Source organism: Schistocerca gregaria, chromosome 3, assembly GCF_023897955.1.
Source record: "Schistocerca gregaria isolate iqSchGreg1 chromosome 3, iqSchGreg1.2, whole genome shotgun sequence".
In the NCBI taxonomy this organism is placed as follows: domain Eukaryota; kingdom Metazoa; phylum Arthropoda; class Insecta; order Orthoptera; family Acrididae; genus Schistocerca; species Schistocerca gregaria.
This window is the reverse complement of record NC_064922.1, coordinates 696755372-696775380: the sequence shown is the minus strand read 5'-3', so window position 1 is coordinate 696775380 and position 20009 is coordinate 696755372. Positions and strand designations below refer to the sequence as shown.

Genomic DNA, 20009 nt, shown 5'->3' with positions numbered 1-20009 from the left:
CGCATCACAGTTTCGTAGGTGTAACACAGTGACACCTATGGTAAAGTCTTGGACACGCGTAATGTTTGTGTAGACTATGATTATACCTTAACTGATTGCCAGGAACTCAAAACACACGAGACTTACAGTGCCTGATAAAATTAGTGGTCACACTTGTTCGGACTGGATGAATCTCTTTCAGCTCCATCTACATCTACATCTACTTTGATTACTCTGCTATTCACAATAAAGTGACTGGCAGAAGGTTCAATGAACCACCTTCAAACTGTCTCTCTACCGTTCCACTCTCGAAAGTCACACGGGAAAAAGGCGAACTTAAATTTTTCTGTGCAGCCCTGACTTCTCTTATTTTATCGTGATGATCATTTCTCCCTATGCCAAAAGAATGTTTTCACAATCGGACGAAGAAACTGGCGATTGAAATTTCATGAGAAGATCCCGTCGCAACGAACAACGTCTTTGTTTTAATGATAGCCACTCCAATTCACATATCATGTCTGTGGCACTATTTCCCTTATTTCGTGATAATGCAAAACGAGCCGCCCTTCTTTGTACTTTTTCGATGACATCGGTCAGTCCCACCTGAGGCGGATCCCACATCGCACAGCAATACTGTAGAATAGAGCGGACAAGCGTGGTGTAAGCTGTCTCTTTAGTAGACCTGTTGCACATTCTAAGTGTTCTGCCAATGAATCGCAGTCTTTAGTTTGCTCCACCCATAACATCATCTATGTGATCGTTCCAATTTATGTTATTTGTAATTGTAATCCCTAAGAACTTAAATGAATTTGCAGCTTTCAGATTTGTGTGACTTATTGCATAATCGAAATTTAGTGGATTTCTTTTAATACTCATGTGAATCACAATTTTCTTTATTCAGGGTCAATTGCCACTTTTCGCTCCAAACAGATATCCTATCTAAATCATTTTCAATTCGTTTTGGTCCTCGGATGACTTTACAAGACGGTGAATAACAGCATAATCTGCAAACAATCTAAGAGGAATACTCAGATTTTCTCCTCTGTCTTTAATATAGATCAGGAAAAATACAGGACCATAACACTTCCTTGGGGAACGCCGGATATTACTTCTGTTTTACTCGATGACTTTCCCTCTATTACTACTTACTGTGACCTTTCTGACAGGAAATCACGAATCCAGTCCCACAACTGAGACGATATTCCATAGGCACGCAGTTTGATTAGAAGTCACGTGAGGAACCGTGTCGAAAGCTGACTATGAGTCAATATATCGTTTTCTTCGAGGTACTTCATAATCTTCGAATACAGTATATGTTCCAAAACCCTACTGCAAATCGACGTTAGAGATATAGGCCTGTAATTCATCGGATTACTCCTACTTTGCTTTTTGGGTATTGATGTGAATTGAGCAATTTTCCATTCTTTACGTACGGATCTTTCTGTGAGCGAGGGGTTGTACATAATCGCTAAATATGGAGCTATTGTATCGGTATATCGGCATACTCTGAGAGGAACCTGACTGTTATACAATCTGGACCACAAGCCTTGTCTTTATTAAGTGATTTAAGCTGCTTTGCGACACAGAGGATATCTACTTCTACGTTTCTCATTGTGGCAGTTTTTCTTGATTGGAATTCAGGAATATTTACTTCGTCTTCTTTGGTGAAGAAGCTTCCGAAAACCGTGTTTAATAACTCTGTTTTAGTAGCACTGCCGTCAGTGACTTCACCGTTGTTATCTCGCAGTGAAGGTATTGATTGCGTCTTGACGCTGTGTGCTTTATGTATGACCAGAATCTCTTTGGGTTTTCTGCCAGATTTGGAACTTCGGTAATAATTTGCAAGTCTGGGGGATTTTGCGTTGTTTTAAATCTGTCATGCTCTTTTCGCTGCTTCTGCAACAGCGATCTGACCCGTTTTGTGTACCATGGGGGATCAGTACCACCGCTTATTAATTTATGTGATATTTTGCTGTCGATACTATCTCTTTGGAATAATTCCACAACTTTTCTACTCGTACATGACCAGATCGGAAGGAGTGAAGACTGTCTCTTAAAACGGTTTTAAGAGGATTTTTATCAGCTTTTTTAAATAGATTTACTTTGAGTTTCTTTATGAAGGTTGTAGGCTAGCCCATTATATTATTGTTAGTGACGATAACCACGGCTCTGTACAAGGATTATGCACGAGAAGATCGCACTGGAACCTAGGCTACGTAATTTCGTGTTATTCTTCATGTTTTGCGTTTACTGTAACTATCAGTAGTTACAAAATACACCATTACGTTTCTCACAAAATATTGTCCACCATTATTAGTTTCATGGAGAATCACTTCCTTAAAACCTCTAATGATTAAATAGAAAGGGATTTCATCAAGAACAAGTCAGTTTTCTTAGCGTGAAAATGTGTAATCAGAGCAGGTATCTTTCAGTGAGCATAGAAAGTGTGACTTTTATATTATTTTGTAATCATTTTGTTTGTTCAATATCTACTATTTAAATTGTGTACGAGATGTAAGTTTCACACTTAGAAGACTATTTTAGTTATATTTTGCATATGGTTTCAATTTTACTAAGCTAATTTCACATGTAACTTTACGTTATATATTCGACATTACCATGATATTTCCTTCAAAACAGTATTTGGCGACAGAGCTGAGTACTGGGGTTTGGGATTATTTTGCTTTAGTTGATATTAGAAAGATATCTGTCACTCGAGTGCATTGTTCAGTTTTACTGTGATTTTACTGTCAATGTTACTGTTTGTGCTCCTTGGTGAACATAGGAACGTCCACTGTATCAATAACATTGTACTACAAATTTCTTGTTACCAACTAGGAACTTACTTGCTTTGAAGGATTTCATCAACTGTTACTTAAAAAGATTAAATTCTACGTTCTAAAGCTGCCACTTACCTTTGCTTATTATAAAAAGCTAAGAGGTTTCCTAGTAATTATATTTTTGGTGTAGTGGAACTCTATTAAGAACTATAGTACGAGAGTAGGAAATAACTAGGTTCATTCTGCTCGTCACGTGAACGATGATAACTTGTACGTTTCCCTCTCTCTTTAAACCTCCATTGCAACTCCACCCGGCCACTGTACAGAGCAGTGTAACGACAAAACTGGTAAAGGTAGCATTCTATGCAATTATGGTACTTCATTTGCCAAATTAGCCCTAGGTGTAATCCACCTCTAGTCTACGCCCCCGATACGTAGGCCTTACGAAAATGCAGGGAATGGGGGGGTGGGGGGGGACAGAGAGGGACGGGAGGGGATGGGAGGAGTACAATTTGCTGAGTAAGTCTAAATTTTATATAGTGCCATCTACAAGTAACTTTTATAAGTAGGTTAAGAGGTTGCACCATAGAGGTTGCCTATTCTCATGATATGCTCACAAAGAACCTATTTCTGACATGCTAGAAGTATACGAACCTGAGGGGATGAAGCATGTGGTGGTTACTGGAAGTTGCAGAAGAGCTTTTGACCGGACTGCGTGCTCTCTACAATTCCAGCACACTACTGCAGACTAGATGATGAATGTCAGAGAACGTAACTAGTAGGTAGACTCATTTCCGGAAATTCCTAGAAAAGCAGAGTTCTGAGAAGAAAAGGTAATATATGTAATAATTGCACTCAATCGTCAAGCTCATTTTAGAGAACCACAGTTTGACGAGAACCGCAGAAAGACGCAAAATTATGAAGAAGTAAATTTGTCTTATTCAGGACTCAGTGCAAATATTTGCAAGTGGTTCAAGTAGCTCTGAGCACTATGGGATTTAACATCTGAGGTCATCAGTCCCCTAGAACTTAGAACTACTTAAACCTAACCAACCTAAGGACATCACACTCATCCATGCCAGAGGCAGGATTCGAACCTGAAACCGTGGGAGCCGAAATCTTTGCAGGTCAAACAAAAGAACAACAAGTGGCTGTTATTTTACGAAAGACCACATATCATCATTCGCATTCCACAACCAGGTTAATATTTGCTCATAAATCTAGAACCAATAAAATTCAAGATTTGTACCCACGTAAATCCTTAAAAAGTTTCAACTTACACAAAACCAGTAAATGAACATTATGAACGGTAAGTACGAGAATATTCGTCGCACTGATTGCCCAATGAACTAAAACTTGTGAAACACCACGTATCCTGACTTTACTTGGAACTAGCATTTATTTACAAGACGTGTATGTCTTAGTGATAAGGATCTGAATGAGCTGGAACTGTATTTATTCGTTCACATATGAACACACGTATTAATTTGATTTTCTATGTTTATTATGATAAGTATTTTCACACGTCGTTTTCTCTGAGTGCAATGGTATGTCTGATATACACATCGCTGAATAACAGCTATGTTTAACGCAATATGAAATTTACGTCGTGGAGAGAGTAAAAGATGGGCATAAACTTATAAAACTGTTTGAAGAGTAAATGTCTCGAAGTAATAAAGGGAAATATTTATACTGATACACTGCACTGTGTGCCATGCATCAGGTAAACACAACACGATGACACACATATACGTAACGTATTATCCTGTTCGTGAAGTAAAGTGAGTAGTACACTCACACGAAACACTACTAAGCGACAAGAATGGCTGTTTACTGCTGACACGAAACTTGCAGGTAGAAGTTTTTTGCTATCTGTTTCTTTTGTGCTTGAACCGTTTCTAATATTCGGTACTTCTTTATTTTGAACTCACGTACCCTAGGTATAGACGTCCTGTAGTGACGTTCCTCTGATTTGACTTTTCTGTGTATGTAAGTAAATGAAAAATTAACTTCATTATATATTAATTACACACACAGATTGTATAAGCACATTTTACATAAGGCTATGTTTAGTCCCCCTTAAACATCCCAACAACCACCACCATTATAAGGCTAACTGAAACGTGTAAAAATGTGTGACAGAGACTCTGTAAATCTAAAAGCCTATCGTAAATAAGCCTATCTATTCTAGAGAAACCAAACAGATGATGTTTATATACACTCATGGAAATTGAAATAAGAACACCGTAAATTCATTGTCCAGGAAAGGGAATCTTTATTGACAGATTCCTGGGGTCAGATACATCACATGATCACACTGACACAACCACAGGCACACAGACACAGGCAACAGAGCATGCACAATGTCGGCACTAGTACAGTGTATATCCACCTTTTGCAGCAATGGAGGCTGCTATTCTCCCATGGAGACGATCGTACAGATGCTGGATGTAGTCCTGTGGAACGGCTTGCCATGCCATTTCCACCTGGCGCCTCAGTTGGACGACGCTTCATCCAGTCCCAAACATGCTCAATGGGGGACAGATCCGGAGATCTTGCTGGTCAGGGTAGTTGACTTACACCTTCTAGAGCACGTTGGGTGGCACGGGATACATGCGGACGTGCATTGTCCTGTTGGAACAGCAAGTTCCCTTGTCGGTCTAGGAATGGTAGAACGATGGGTTCGATGACGGTTTCGATGTACCGTGCACTATTCAGTGTCCCCTCGACGATCACCAGAGGTGTACGGACAGTGTAGCAGATCGCTCCCCACACCATAATGCCGGGTGTTGGCCCTGTGTGCCTCGGTCGTATGCAGTCCTGTGGCGCTCACCTGCACGGCGCCAAACACGCATACGACCATCATTGGCACCAAGGCAGAAGCGACTCTCATCGCTGAAGACGACACGTCTCCATTCGTCCCTCCATTCAAGCCTGTCGTGACACCACTGGAGGCGGGCTGCACGATGTTGGGGCGTGAGCGGAAGACGGCCTAACGGTGTGCGGGACCGTAGCCCAGCTTCATGGAGACGGTTGCGAATGGTCCTCGCCGATACTCCAGGAGCAACAGTGTCCCTAATTTGCTGGGAAGTGGCGGTGCGGTCCCCTACGGCACTGCGTAGGATCCTACGGTCTTGGCGTGCATCCGTGCGTCGCTGCGGTCCGGTCCCAGGTCGACGGGCACGTGCACCTTCCGCCGACCACAGGCGACAACATCGATGTACTGTGGAGACATCACGCCCCACGTGTTGAGCAATTCGGCGGTACGTCCACCCGGCCTCCCGCATGCCCACTATACGCCCTGGCTCAAAGTCCGTCAACTGCACATACGGTTCACGTCCACGCTGTCGCGGCATGCTACCAGTGTTAAAGGCTCCGGTGGAGCTCCGGCTCCGTATGCCACGGCAAACTGGCTGACACTGACGGCGGCGGTGCACAAATGCTGCGCAGCTAGCGCCATTCGACGGCCAACACCGCGGTTCCTGGTGTGTCCGCTGTGCCGTGCGTGTGATCATTGCTTGTACAGCCCTCTCGCAGTGTCCGGAGCAAGTATGGTGGGTCTGACACACCGGTGTCAATGTGTTCTTTTTTCCATTTCCAGGAGTGTAATAAAAGGTGAACAATCGTGTTGTGTAGTCCCGGTCCCTGGCGGAATGCCACTGCACTGGACATTAGGACAACGAAGCAGTATATCTGCTGGATACGAAGGTGTGGGAAAACTTGGGGAAGCCGTTTCCTTCAACACGGTGTGTGGCACCGAGGGAGTGTTGGTAGATTACACTCCTCGGGATCTCAAAACTCGTCTCCAACGTCAACGCTTCCTGGGATAACTTCGCGTCACATGACCACGATTTGCTGCATCCAACGTGTGTCTGAACTAAGGCGCGGGTGCATCTTCAGGAAAATGTGATTTTGGCCAAAGGTTGTGCGATGCACATTATCGAACATTCAACGTACACACTAAAACATGTATACGTAAACAAAACATGAACATGATAATCTTCGTGAGAAATTATCAACTTTTTATCTTTGTAGGTTTGCAATGAAGTATAATAATGAGAAGAAAGGAGGAAAACGAACTTTTAGCTTTGCCTGACTTGGGCAGTATTCAAGTCTATACAGTTACCTAAAACCTAGTGAAAAGGAATAATTTATGTTATACACAGTGTGAACGATCTGAGCTCATGTTACCATTTGTCAGTATCAAAGAAATTTAAAATTTATCTATTGCATATTTATTTATTTATGGACCCAGTAGCATGGCAAAAATGTTTCATAAATCCAGAGACTCAGCATCGCTGCGTGAACGTGAGCGGACACTGGCGTGAAGCTATAAGAGAGTGAAGTGTACATCGACCGCGGAGCGTACTAAGGAAGGTCGCACTGGCTGGCTTTTCGCCGTCCGGTAACGACTTGCAACCCACAATTGACGTCACTCCTCCACTTTACCTGCGAGATATTTTAGGTCACGTACACGAAGTAACATGTGTCTGATCTCTACTCTCGCCCAGAAACAATAGTGTTAGACTCATGTCATGGTGACATGTACATAGGAGAAAGCCAGTGCCAGGAACTTAATAATTAATCAATCATCCATTTATTAGTCTGTTCTCATAAAACATGGAAAAATGTATATACTAGTTTTTTTCTTTCCTCTGTGCTGAATGACTACTCACAGTAAAGCAACAAAGTTCTTCGTATTCATTCAGGGAGCATTGTAACACCACTTTCTAAAAGCTATTCTTTGTGTGTAAAATTTTGTGTAATGATTGCGGACCAAAGAGAGCATATGTTAACGTTTACATAATCTGTACAAATAACCGAGGGCGCTGTCTTCATTTTCTTTGAGGGTAGCTAGGAGATGCCTGGGTGTTCGCTTTTGTCTTTTGCCATCCTGAGATTATCATCCTTTTGTGGCATAGACACCAAATTTCGACGTGGCACCGATCCGCCATAGGAGTGACTTTGTAACAGATTTTGGGTATCCCTTTTTAGTTTATTGTAAAACTTAAACCTACAATCATTCGAAGAACAATTCAGAGAATTTAAACTAGTTACATAGCATCGAGCGATTACTAGACTGTGAGAAGAAATTTACATTTAAAAAGTGCGATCGGTCCACGTCTTTAGCTGCTCTTGTCCCAACACCACTCTAGTACAGTTATTAAAGAGCTTGAGCACTTATTTAGTGAGCGGAGGTGGAAGCCAACTCACATAGGGGAGGAGTGAGTGGAGGGGGTGGGGAGGAGAAAGAGGGGAGGGTGGGGGGAAAGGGCGTAGCGCTTGTCACTTGTTTTACGTGATAGAGCTTCGTCACAAAAGTGAACAAACTAAGCCAGATTCACCAATACAACTTACATCTACTCAATAAAAGCTGCATTATTATTCAAGCGTTCTAACAAACTTAAAAAGTGACAGCTTCGAAACCGTTTATTTTCTTTTGGTAGATAATCACAAACTCTTTCACAACCAAAAACCTATATACACAATAGTGCCTTTTGCACTCAGAGTGGAACTTAATACTTAAAAAGAATACAAATACTTTGAATACTCTTCCATGAATGTTTTCGTTCAATGCAAATAATTTTCTTAGAAAGTAGAACTCGATTAACAATCGCTGAATATCGCATTTAGTGTTATGTGAACCGAAATGTTTCGTAGATTCTTAAATAAACATTCATACATGATGCCCATTTGAACTAACATTAGAGTTCTTCCTTGACAGCACTCGATCGTTTCGTCTCCCGGAGAGGCAGCGACCTCCAGAAATCTGTCCGCTCCTGGAAGAGACCTTTCTTCACTTGCAGCTGTTCTCCTATATCCAGGTACTCCAACCCATCATCTGAAGTTACCCGGGGCCAGTGGACAGGATCGCTGTCCGGTGTGGGATTTCTGAAAAGTTTGAAGAGCTTCATTGGTAAATAATGTTTTATAGTAGAGGGTGGTTCGAAGGTGTATCATACAATTATAGTGAAATGTACAGGGATAGTTTCAGGAAACTACAGTAATGTCAAAACTATAGTAAGTCAATAAAATATTGAAAAATGACTTTTTTTGTTTTCACTGTAGTACTATAAGGCTTCATCGTTACAGAATCCAGTTACTGAGGGCGGATTCTTGATATTTTTATCTCCAGTTCACTAAGTCTTACTTCCAAGTGCTGCGAGACAATATGGAAACATAATAACGATTTCAAGAGTGTGAAGACTTTCTCGAAAAATTACACGTATTCTATTATTTAACCAGATAAATGAATCGTATTTAAGCAACGTCTCATCAGGCAAGAGGCCTTATTGCTGAAAGAAGTGCTCCTTTATCGGTTATAACCCAGTTCCTCCGTTTCCGATGGAGAATCGGGCGAACGCTTCACATTACTTTGGAATACAGCGTATTAATAGATAACATGACGGCCGGTAGTGAGGTCCCCGAACATGGCGTCCTTCAGATACTTGAGTACACTGTGTTCACTGCTTGCCTAGATCTTAGCATGGAGGTACCTAACGAATTTCTTTTAATGCAGGATAACGTGTAATTCGTGTTGATTATAACTGTCGTGGTTATCCACGTGTACCGTTACTTTTATTTGCCTATCTCGTTGATCACAGAGTCCCCACTCTTACGGCACAGAAATTGTTTCTAAATTTTTAAATGAGCACACTGCCGTTTGACTGTGTTATTGTTTATTTAATTACGACACAGGTAGCGGCCATTTATGCCATTTTCAAGTGAATGAGATTACGTCATTAACATATATTACTGGACATCAAGCTCAAATTTTTGAAATACATAAATTAAGAAAAATATTCTCTCCCCACGAAATGCTAGACGTACAATCAGTAAATAGTAGTGAGAGCGCGTGATGTTTAGTAGAAACACATTTACTTTGGTGTATAAAAGATGAACATATGTCCTTGAGTCGAAATTGTTTCTGCTCAGAGTCATACCTGTGTCTTGAGGCACCGAACAAAATTGTTCTTCCAGCCTGTCCCCTTTCCAAACGCATTCCCCTCCCTCACATTTATACAGGCACGCAGCTGATCAGTCAGATATAACCCACACAATCTGTTAACCATCAAATGGTAGAAATATGAGACACTTCACTCGAAGAAGACAAATAGGATACTGACTGAAATGATTCTTCAGGGCGACACCACTGTTCAGTTAGTATCAGAGAAAAATCATCAGAATAACAATAATTTAGGAAATGTGAAAAATAAAACGAAGTGTCATATTTCAAGAATTATCTTTGCCACACATAAAATGGATCGAAGCATACATTACAGAAAGTGTTGATCAAGAACACAAGTGTTTTCTTTACCCACTCATCAGTAATTGTTTGCATAGCAAAAAATTCTCTACTCCCTCCCCGACACCCCCTCTGCTCTCCCAAAGAGCCACAGACCATGGTGCTGTGGGATAACTTGCAAACGTAAACGATACTGATAGTGGACAGACCACTTATAGTCTCTAAAGGGTATCAGCAGCCTTTACTTCCTGGCGCATTAAGACTGTGTGCAAGTTTCGCAGGAGAGCTTCTGTGAAGTCTGGAAGGTAGGAGACGAGATACTGGTGGAAGTGAATCTGTCAGGAGCGGTCGTGAGTCGTGCTTGGGTAGCTCAGATGGCAGAGCAAAGGTTCCGATTTCGAGTCTCGGTCCGGCACACAGTTTTCATCTGCCAGGAAGTTTCACGTCAGCGCACACTCAGTTGCAGAGTGAAAACTTCATTCTGGAGAAATAAAGAAACTTTAGAAATGAGGTGTTACAGAAGATAATTCAATAGTAATGGGCAAAGAGAATAATTAATAAAGAAGCACTGTATGGAGTTGAGGGAAAAGACATTAACGGGACAACTTGAGTACAAGAAGGTTAGGTCGTTAGGACAATTTCCGTGGCATAAAGGGATCGTTAATTTGATATCCGAGGTTAGTTTGGGGAGTAAAAATGGTACAGAGAGAGAGCAGTGACTGCTGTTGCCAGAAAATCACTAATATCCAGTGCAAAATTTTTAATAGTGGAAATTATGTTTACATTCTTGTGATGTCAACTACTAAAGCTATTGTTTGAGTTACTACTAGTAGTAAATATATTCTCAACTTCGGCTTTCTCTTGCAGGTCGAATCTCATTTTAACCCATAAACTCTATGTAATATAATTCTGTACCTGTTGGTCATCTATTGGATGTGGCTGACAAAGTTTAGGACGCAAGCTTGCTGGTTCATTCTTTTATTGTGCCCACATGTAAGGATAGCTTACGAGAACACCAGCGGATTTATTGATCACTATTGGTGTGGCACTGCACAACCTGATTTGTTGACTTGACTCGTTGAGGTATCTGAGGCATCGGTTGTGTATCGTCGCTTTAAATCCCATACATTTAACACAGAACTAATTCTTAAATCCATTTAAGTAAATAAACAATTTCTCGAAAGTATGTATAAATAGGAAACAGTATTGGAAAAAATCTGAAGGATTTACGAGGTAAGCGGAACAAAATAGTAGTAGTCTAAACGAAACAAAGGTATATACATCAAAATTCACATTATCAGAGGATGTACTCACATGAATCGTGAATTTCAAATAATAAACAATTTAAATAATATTTAATTAGGTATTTGCGCGTGTAAAACGTCGAACACGAAAACATGTGCCAGAAAAGTTTAATTAGAATGCAGTACTTTACAGAGGATACTACTACGGTCTTTTTGCGAACATTCATTAAAATATCAAAATAGCATTAATTTATTTATTAAGGAAGTTTATGCCTACATCCAGTCTTACAGCTCAAGACAGATTTACGTGAAAAGCAAACACATATCAAGTAATAAATTGGAGTAACTCATTCACTAGGAAAAATTAGGTAAGGATCTGAGAAACTCATACTGTCTTCATATTACGTTCGATTTGTGCGGGGTCTATACAACTCGTACATTTGCGTGTAATTTTTATAAACTAGTTTACACTTCTTCATATACATGCCTGATTTGAAAAATTGTTTGTTGTAATCTTTAACGACGTCTTCTTAAGATATACACTTAGAAGTAATATGTACAATAAATACAGTTTGTGAGTTTTTTAACTGCAGAATGGCAGCTACACAAGGGCAGTGCACATTTTCCAGAGTTAGTCTACTGTATAAGCAAATGGATGCACGACCCGTACTGTGGATGTTCAGCGCATTAGTCGCTACTAAACGTTTTTCGGAACATTTCGTACAACTCTAGAGACTTGCAAAATATCTATAAGAGTTCAAGAAAATAAGTTTTCCACAGCAGGTTCGTGGTTGCTAGCTATGAACAGCAATGTGATGTTCAAAACTGTGTAAGTTCTTGAAGGAGTTCGCAGTTCAATAAGTCGTTGCTCATATCGCATTTAAACATATATGAAATAAACATTATTTTAGGAAACATTAGACAGAATTGAAGAATTTTTTCCATCACGCATTTCTGGCCCACCAGTGAAGCTACACTACTGGCCATTAAAATTGCTACACCACGAAGATGACGTGCTACAGACGCGGAATTTAACCGACAAGAAGAAGATGCTGTGATATGCAAATGATTAGTTCTTCAGAGCATTAACACAAAGTTGGCGCCGGTGGCGACACCTACAACGTGCTGATATGAGGACAGTTCCCAACCGATTTCTCATACACAAACAGCAGTTCACCGGCGTTGCCTGGTGAAACGTTGTTATGATGGTTCGTGTAAGGAGGAGAAATGCGTACCATCACGTTTCCGACTTTGATAAAGGTCGGATTGTAGCCTGTCGCGATTGCGGTTTATCGTATCGCGATATACCTGCTGGCGTTGGCCGAGATCCAATGACTGTTAGTAGAATATGGAATCAGAGATGTCAGGAGGGTAATACGGAACGCCGTGCTGGATCCCAACGGCCTTGTATCAGTAGCAGTCGAGATGACAGGCATCTTACCCGCATGGCTGTAACGGATCGTGCAGCCACGTCTCGATCATTGAGTCAACAGATGGGGACGTTTAGAAGGCAACAATCATCTGCACGAACAGTTCGACATTTGCAACAGCATGGGGTATCAGCTGACCACGGTTGCGGTTACCCTTGACACTGCATCACAGAGAAGGTCGCCTGCGAAGAAGTACTCAACGACGAACCTGCGTGCGCGAATGGCAAAATGTCGTTTTCTCGAATGAATCCAGGTTCTGTTTACAGCATCATGATGGTCGCATCCGTGTTGGGCGACATCGTGGTGAACGAACGTTGGAAGCGTGTAGTCGTCATCGCCATACTGGCGTATCACCCGGCGTGATGGTATGGAGTGCCATTGGTTACACGTCTCGGTCACCTCTTGTTCCCATTGACAGGACTTTGAACAGTGGACGTTACATTTCAGATGTGTTCCGACCCGTGGCTCTACCCTTCATTCGATCACTGCGAAAACCTACATTTAGTCAGGTTAATGCACGACCGCACGTTGCATGTCATGTACGGGCCTTTCTGGATACAGAAAATGTTCGACTGCTGCCCTGGCCAGCACATTCTCCAGATCTCTCACCAACTGAAAACGTCTGGTCAATGGTGGCCGAGTAACTGGCTCGTCACAATACGCCAGTCACTACTCTTGATGAACTGTGGTATCGTGTTGAAGCTGCATGGGCAGCTGTAACTGTACACGCCATCCAAGCTATGTTTGACTCAAAGCACAGGCGCATCAAGGCCGTTATTACGGCGAGAGGTGGTTGTTCAGGGTGCTGATTTCTCAGTATCTATGAACCCAAATTGCTTGAATATGTAATCACATGGCAGTTCTAGTATAATATATTTGTCCAATGAATACCCGTTTATCATCTAAATTTCTTCTTGGTGTTGCAGTTTTAACGCCCAGTAGAGTATTTCCGGGAAATAGCAAAATAATACTTTGTGAGTGCCACTGGTGCGTGGCCGCCTTACTGGGAACGACCACAGCCAACGAGCCTCAAACTCGGAGACACATTTTAACAGGTCTTTTTACATTTGGCGCTACATTCTTTTATTGGATTTCATGGTCGTATGCTGCCTTAGGGAAAGGTCATACGACGGTCTGGCATTCTGGCAGCATATTGATTCATGAAAGTCAACAGTAAACGTTCAAAGTCCAAACACTCAGTTTCCCACTGTCAGTCGCGAGGTAAATCGAGGTTTGTTGTTCTGAATAACCACTGTAAGAAATATGGAGCGTGTCCATTACATTAAATACAGTGGCTCTGACAGCCAATTTCAAGATGAAACACACTGTTGGAACGATATATCCTTTTGATAAATTTTATTTATTGCGTCTGATACATACTCACCCGGTTTTAGCGAAGTTTGTCCAGAGCTTTGTCATGGCTTTAACGACTTTATAATCCTTCTCGGGCATGTCACCAGATGTTGGATAGTAAGGGTTGTTCGAAAATAAGTAAAATAAGTCGTCCGCATGGGCCACACCTGAAACATAGAAGGTCACTCTGTCACAGAAGATTTACACTTCAATTTTTAAATCTGGAATTGCATTCAGACGTTCCTGCTAGTCTGTGAAGTGTTTACGATAACACTGATGAAAATGCTGCACGTTAAATAACAGTAGAGTGGAATCGATTATAACCCTCTGGGAAATGCTTTTTGTGAGTGGTGTCACACCTTGTTCAACTCTGTACAGACCATCAGCTTTCCATCTAGTCATTCTTAAATGTGAACAGCTGTTCAAAAATTCGTTATATTTCGTTATTAATTTGATGCTTTGGTGAAGTCATTACCTTTATTTGTACTTACTTACGAATTTGACACTTCGGTGTATCCATCACCTTCCTTACTGTGTTGCTTCACTTAACAGAATTCACGTGCTGTTCTGCCACTGACTATAATGTAATGCTAACACTTTTCATTTACTCTTTAGTTAATACTTCCATGTCGTATAAAACTGCTGCCTAATGTTTTGTCTCCTACTGCGGGTGAAGTCTTCAGAGGTAAAACAGCTACTGCCTCTACATAGGCTTCACGGGCTCTCGCATTTATAGAGCACACTTAGAGAAGGACTATAACTCACATAATGCCGACTGCATAACTGACTGTACACTCGATTGTAAAGAATCTATTGTTGGTGCAAAGTCAACATACATATTTCATTTAACTTCAAAACTTCTTATTCTCTGTTAAAGTTATTATGGTATTCACGTATCTCTGTTGTATCCGTGGTCTAGGGGTAGCGTTTCTGACAAGTAATCAAAACGTTCTGGTTCCCTAGTTCCTAATCCACCACTGATCAGATTTTGATTAATAATCATCATTGGAGGCCGAAAGCTTCTGGCACAAGAAGTCACACCGTCCTGCCAACGGCCTTGTAAAGTAAGGTGGAGGGGCAGACAGAGGTTCAGGTCACTAGCTTGTCCTTGGGGTGAGAAACTGCTCCTAAAGGCAGAAGAATCAGCAATGATCAACGGCATAAGGATGTAGTAGGCAATAAAAGCCAAAAATGGCTCTGAGCACTATGGGACTCAACATCTGAGGTCATCAGTCCCCTAGAACTTAGAACTACTTAAGCCTATCTAACCTAAGGACATCACACACATCCATGCCCGAAGAAGGATTCGAACCTGCCACCGTAGCGGTCGCTCGGTTCTAGACTGAAGCGCCTAGAACCGCTCGGCCACACCGGCCGGCGCAATGGAAGCCACTGTGTTAAAGATACATAATGTTTATGCACACGACATGTGGTCTGCAATTGAAAAAGTGTCATGATGATGTCTCCATTGGCAGAGGATTTCGGAATAGCCTCCCCTTCGAATCTCCGGGAGGGTACTGCCAAGGGAGAGGTGACCATGAGAAAAAGCATGACCAACCAACGAAAGGATAACGTTCTACGAGTCAGGTCATCGAACATCAGAAACTTGAATGTGCTAGGGAAGTTAGAAAACCTGAAAAAGGTAATGCAAAGGCTCAATCTAGATATAGTAGTGGTCAGTGAAATGGAATGGAAAGAAGACAAGGATTTCTGGTCAGATGTATAGGGTAATACCAACAGCAACAAAAAATGGTGTAACGGGAAAAGGATTCGTGACGAAATGAAAGGCAGGGCTGAGGGTGTGTTACTGCTAACATTTCATTGAGAGGGTTCTTATCAGAGTCGACAGCAAACCAGTAGGGACAACGGTAGTTCAGGCACACATGCTGATATCGCAAGCTGAAGATGAAGAGATGGAGAAGGTATTTTACGATACTGAAAGCGTAATACAGTACGTAAACGGAGATAAAAATCTAATAATCATAGGGGAATGAAATGCAATTGTAGGGGAAAGAGCATAAAAATAGTTATAGGAGAATATGGGCTTGGGACAAGATATGAGAGAGGGGAGAGGCTAACTGAGCTGTGTAATAATTTTCAGCTAGTAGCAGAAGATAATGAGTTCAAGAAACAACAAGAGAAGGAGGTATAATTGGAAAAGACCGGATGATACGGGAGATTTAGGTTATATTATAACATGGTTAGACAGAGATTCGGACATCAGATACTGGATTGCAAGACGTACACAAGAGCAGATATAGACTCGTATCACAATGTAATGGTGATGAAGAGTAGGCTGTAGTTTAAGAGATTTAAAAAATGTTCAAATGTGTGTGAAATCGTGTGGAACTTAACTGCTAAGGTCATCAGTCCCTAAGTTTACACACTACTTAACCTAAATTATCCTAAGGACAAATAGACACACCCATGCCTGAGGGAGGACTCGAACCTCCGCAGGGACCAGCCGCACAGTCCATGAATGCAGTTCCTTAGACCGGTTTAAGAGATTAGTCGGGAAGAATCCATATGCAAAAAAGCGGGTTAGGGAAGTGCCAAGCAAAGACGGGATACGCTGAAAGTTCTCTCAGGATAGATACAACAATAAAAAATTGCTCAGCAGGCAGTACAGTTCAAGAGGCATGGATATCTCGAAAAAGGTAATCACAAAAACTGGAAAGAAAAACCTATGTACAACGAAGGTAACTGCGAAGAAACCGTGGGTAACACAACAAATACTTCAGCTGATCGATGAGAGAAGAAGTACCAAAATATTCACCGAAATTCAGGAATACAGAAATACAAGTCATTGAAGAACGAAGTAAGAGGAAGTGCAGGGAACCTGATATAAAATGGCTGCATGAAAAATGTGAAGAATTACAAAAATAAATAATTGTCAGAAGGACTGATTCATCAAACTTTGAAAAACCGAAAAACAAAAAAAACACAAAAAAACCTTTTATGAAATTAAAAGCAAACGCAGCAACATTAAGAGTGCAACGTCAATTCCACTGTTAAACGAAGAGGAGAGAGCGGATAGGTGGAAAGAGTACACAGACGGCCTCTATGGAGGGGAAGATTTCCCTGGTGTGATGAAGAAGAAACAGGAAACGATTTAGAAGAGAAGGGGGATACAACATTAGAATCAGAATTCAACTTAACATCAATTAAAACAGAAGGGATAGATAACATTCCATAAGAATTTCTTAAATCATTGGGAGAAGTGGCAACAAAACGACTATTACGTTAGTGTAGAATGTATGAATCTGAAGACATAGCATTTGACTTTCGGAAAAATATCATCGAGATAATTCCGAAGACTGCAAGGGATGACAAGTACTACAATTGTAGCACAATCAGCCTAACAGCTCATAAATCCACGTTGCTCACAACAATAATGTACAGAAGAATGGAAAAGAAAATTAAGGATGTGTTAAATGACGATCAGTTTGGATTTAGAAATGGCAAGGGCACCAGAGAGGCAATTCGGACGTTGGGCCAGATATGGACGTAAGACTAAAGAAAAATCAAGACACGTTCATATGATTTGTTGCTCTGGAAAAAGCGTTCGATAATGTAAAATGGTGCAAGATGATCGGAATAGCGAGAAAAATAAGGTTAAGCTATAGGGAGGGACGGATAAAATACAATATGTACAAGTGCTAAGAGGGAATTATAAGAGTGGACGACCAAGAACCACGTGCTCGGATTTAAAAGAGTGCAAGACAGGGATGTAGCCCTTCGTCCTTACTGTTCAATCAGTATATCGAAGAAGCAATGATGGAAATAAAAGAAAGGTTCAGGAGTAGGCTTAAAATTCAAGGTGGAAAGATATCAGTGATATGATTCGCTGATGACATTGATATACTGAGCGGAAGTGAAAAAGATTTACAAGGTTTGCTGAGTTGTATGAAGATTCTAATGAGTGCAGAATATGGACTGAAGGAAAATCGAAGGTAAGCGAATATAATGAGAAGTGGCAGAAATGAGAAAAATTTAACATCAGGATTGATGTCACGAAATAGTTGAAGTTATGGAACTCTCCTACCTAGGCAATAAAATATCTAATGGCAGACGCAGCAAGAGGAATCAAAAGCAGAGTAGCACTGGTAAAATGGACATTCCTGACCAAGGTAAGTCTATTAGTATCTAACATAACCCATAATTTGAGGAAGAAGTTTCTGAAAATGTGCGGTGGCTTCCTTCTCAAAAAACATGTTCTTTCGATACGTCCCAAGGCAGCCGCGGTGACCGAGCGGTTCTAGGCGCTTCAGTCCGGAACCGCCAAACTGCTACGGTCGCAGGTTCGAATCCTGCCTCGGGCATGGATGTGTGTGATGTCCTTAGGTTAGTTAGGTTTAACTAGTTCTAAGTTTTAGGGGACTGATGACCTCAGATGTTAAGTCCCATAGTGCTCAGAGCCATTTGAATCCTTTTTCGATATGTCTTACCAGCTGTTCTTTTTATGTTTGCCTTTGCTGGTATTGACACTTCTTTTCGTACTTCCAGTATACACTTGTCGGCAACTATACGGAATTTAATACACCCCTTGTGTTGCTAGGGGATACTGTGCATCTTTTGCTGTTCTTAAATATTTATTAATCTTCTTGGTCGGCCTAAAAATCGTTTCGGCCCCATAGTCGGCCAAAAATTTACCGATGCTATCATTAATGTTATTAATAAACGGTAGAAAGACTTTTCCAGGTGCGGTCGTTATTGCTGACAACATCCGGCTTCTCTTCTTTGATGGAGTGCTCGATCACTCTCTTTACCAGTGTATTCATTTTTCTTGAAGGCTGGTAATAAGTAATTCATTCATCTTGAAAATAAAATGGTTTTCAGATTTTGTTGCCTCTGTTCACCAATATTTTAATGACGCCTCTTTTTCGTCTAGATGATGGTTTGATTCCCTGCGGAAGCGTCGTGTGTGTGTCCTTTCTGTATACCTTGTGGCCCAAAGTCCCGTCCACCCGTTTGTTACAGATACATCCAGAGAGAGCTGGAAAAAGCTGAAATAAGCCAATAGCCGCCCGTCGATTTGTTCGTAAAATTCGTTATTGTACTGGAAACATGTTCGGGTAACGCAGTGTCTAAATAAAACCACTATGTCAGTCGGAAAAATGTCTGCTATGTTTGAGATAGCTTCGTTTAGAGGAACCATGGTAAACAGGGACACTACATCAAAGCTGACAAGAATATCACTAGGGCTCACGTTAATCTCCATTAGTTTGAAATAAAATGCACAGAGTTTTTAATGAAACCGTCACTTCTACCAACATACTGCTGCGATAAGGAGACATCAGGCAGCTTCAAGAGTGTGAGATCCTACGGCACTCACAGTCGATCTCAGATGAACATTTGGCTTATGCACTTTTGGTAGGCCATATATTTCGGATGGATAAGTTTCTGTTCCCCCCCATGAACCATGGACCTTGCCGTTGGTGGGGAGGCTTGCGTGCCTCAGCGATACAGATAGCCGTACCGTAGGTACAACCACAACGGAGGGATATCTGTTGAGAGGCCAGGCAAACGTGTGGTTCCTGAAGAGGGGCAGTAGCCTTTTCAGTAGTTGCAAGGGCAACAGTCTGGATAATTGACTGATCTGGCCTTGTAACAATAACCAAAACGGCCTTGCTGTGCTGGTACTGCGAACGGCTGAAAGCAAGGGCAAACTGCGGCCGTAATTTTTCCCGAAGGCAAGCAGCTTTACTGTATGATTAAATGATGATGGCGTCCTCTTGGGTAAAATATTCCGGAGGTGAAATAGTCCCCCATTCGGATCTCCGGGCTGGGAGTACTCAAGAGGATGTCGTTATCAGGAGAGCATGGAGAGCTGCAGCAACCCAGTCTCAGGACTGAAGACCACAACAACAACAACAACAACAACAACAACAAGTTTCTGTTCTGCAGAACTGTTTTTTTATCGTCCGAGGAGCAAGAAGAGGTGAAAACCATGAAATAAAATTCAATGAGAAAAAAG

At 41.5% G+C, this 20009-nt stretch overlaps 1 protein-coding gene across 2 annotated transcripts in view; it reads right to left on the bottom strand.

Annotated features, from left to right (window-relative positions):
• Nucleotides 1-20009, bottom strand: part of LOC126354701 (venom carboxylesterase-6-like) — a 201424-nt gene that overhangs the window by 106965 nt on the left and 74450 nt on the right. The window contains exons 9-10 of one of the 2 annotated variants that reach the window (XM_050004520.1): nucleotides 14064-14199; nucleotides 8172-8651 (exon numbers count right to left, since the gene is read on the bottom strand). The exons of the other annotated variant lie outside the window; for it this stretch is intronic. Coding sequence (XP_049860477.1) covers nucleotides 8465-8651; nucleotides 14064-14199 — 323 coding nt within the window. The 3' untranslated portion in view covers nucleotides 8172-8464. Of the gene's footprint in view, nucleotides 1-8171; nucleotides 8652-14063; nucleotides 14200-20009 lie in introns of those variants that run through there. 2 annotated transcript variants of the gene reach the window in all.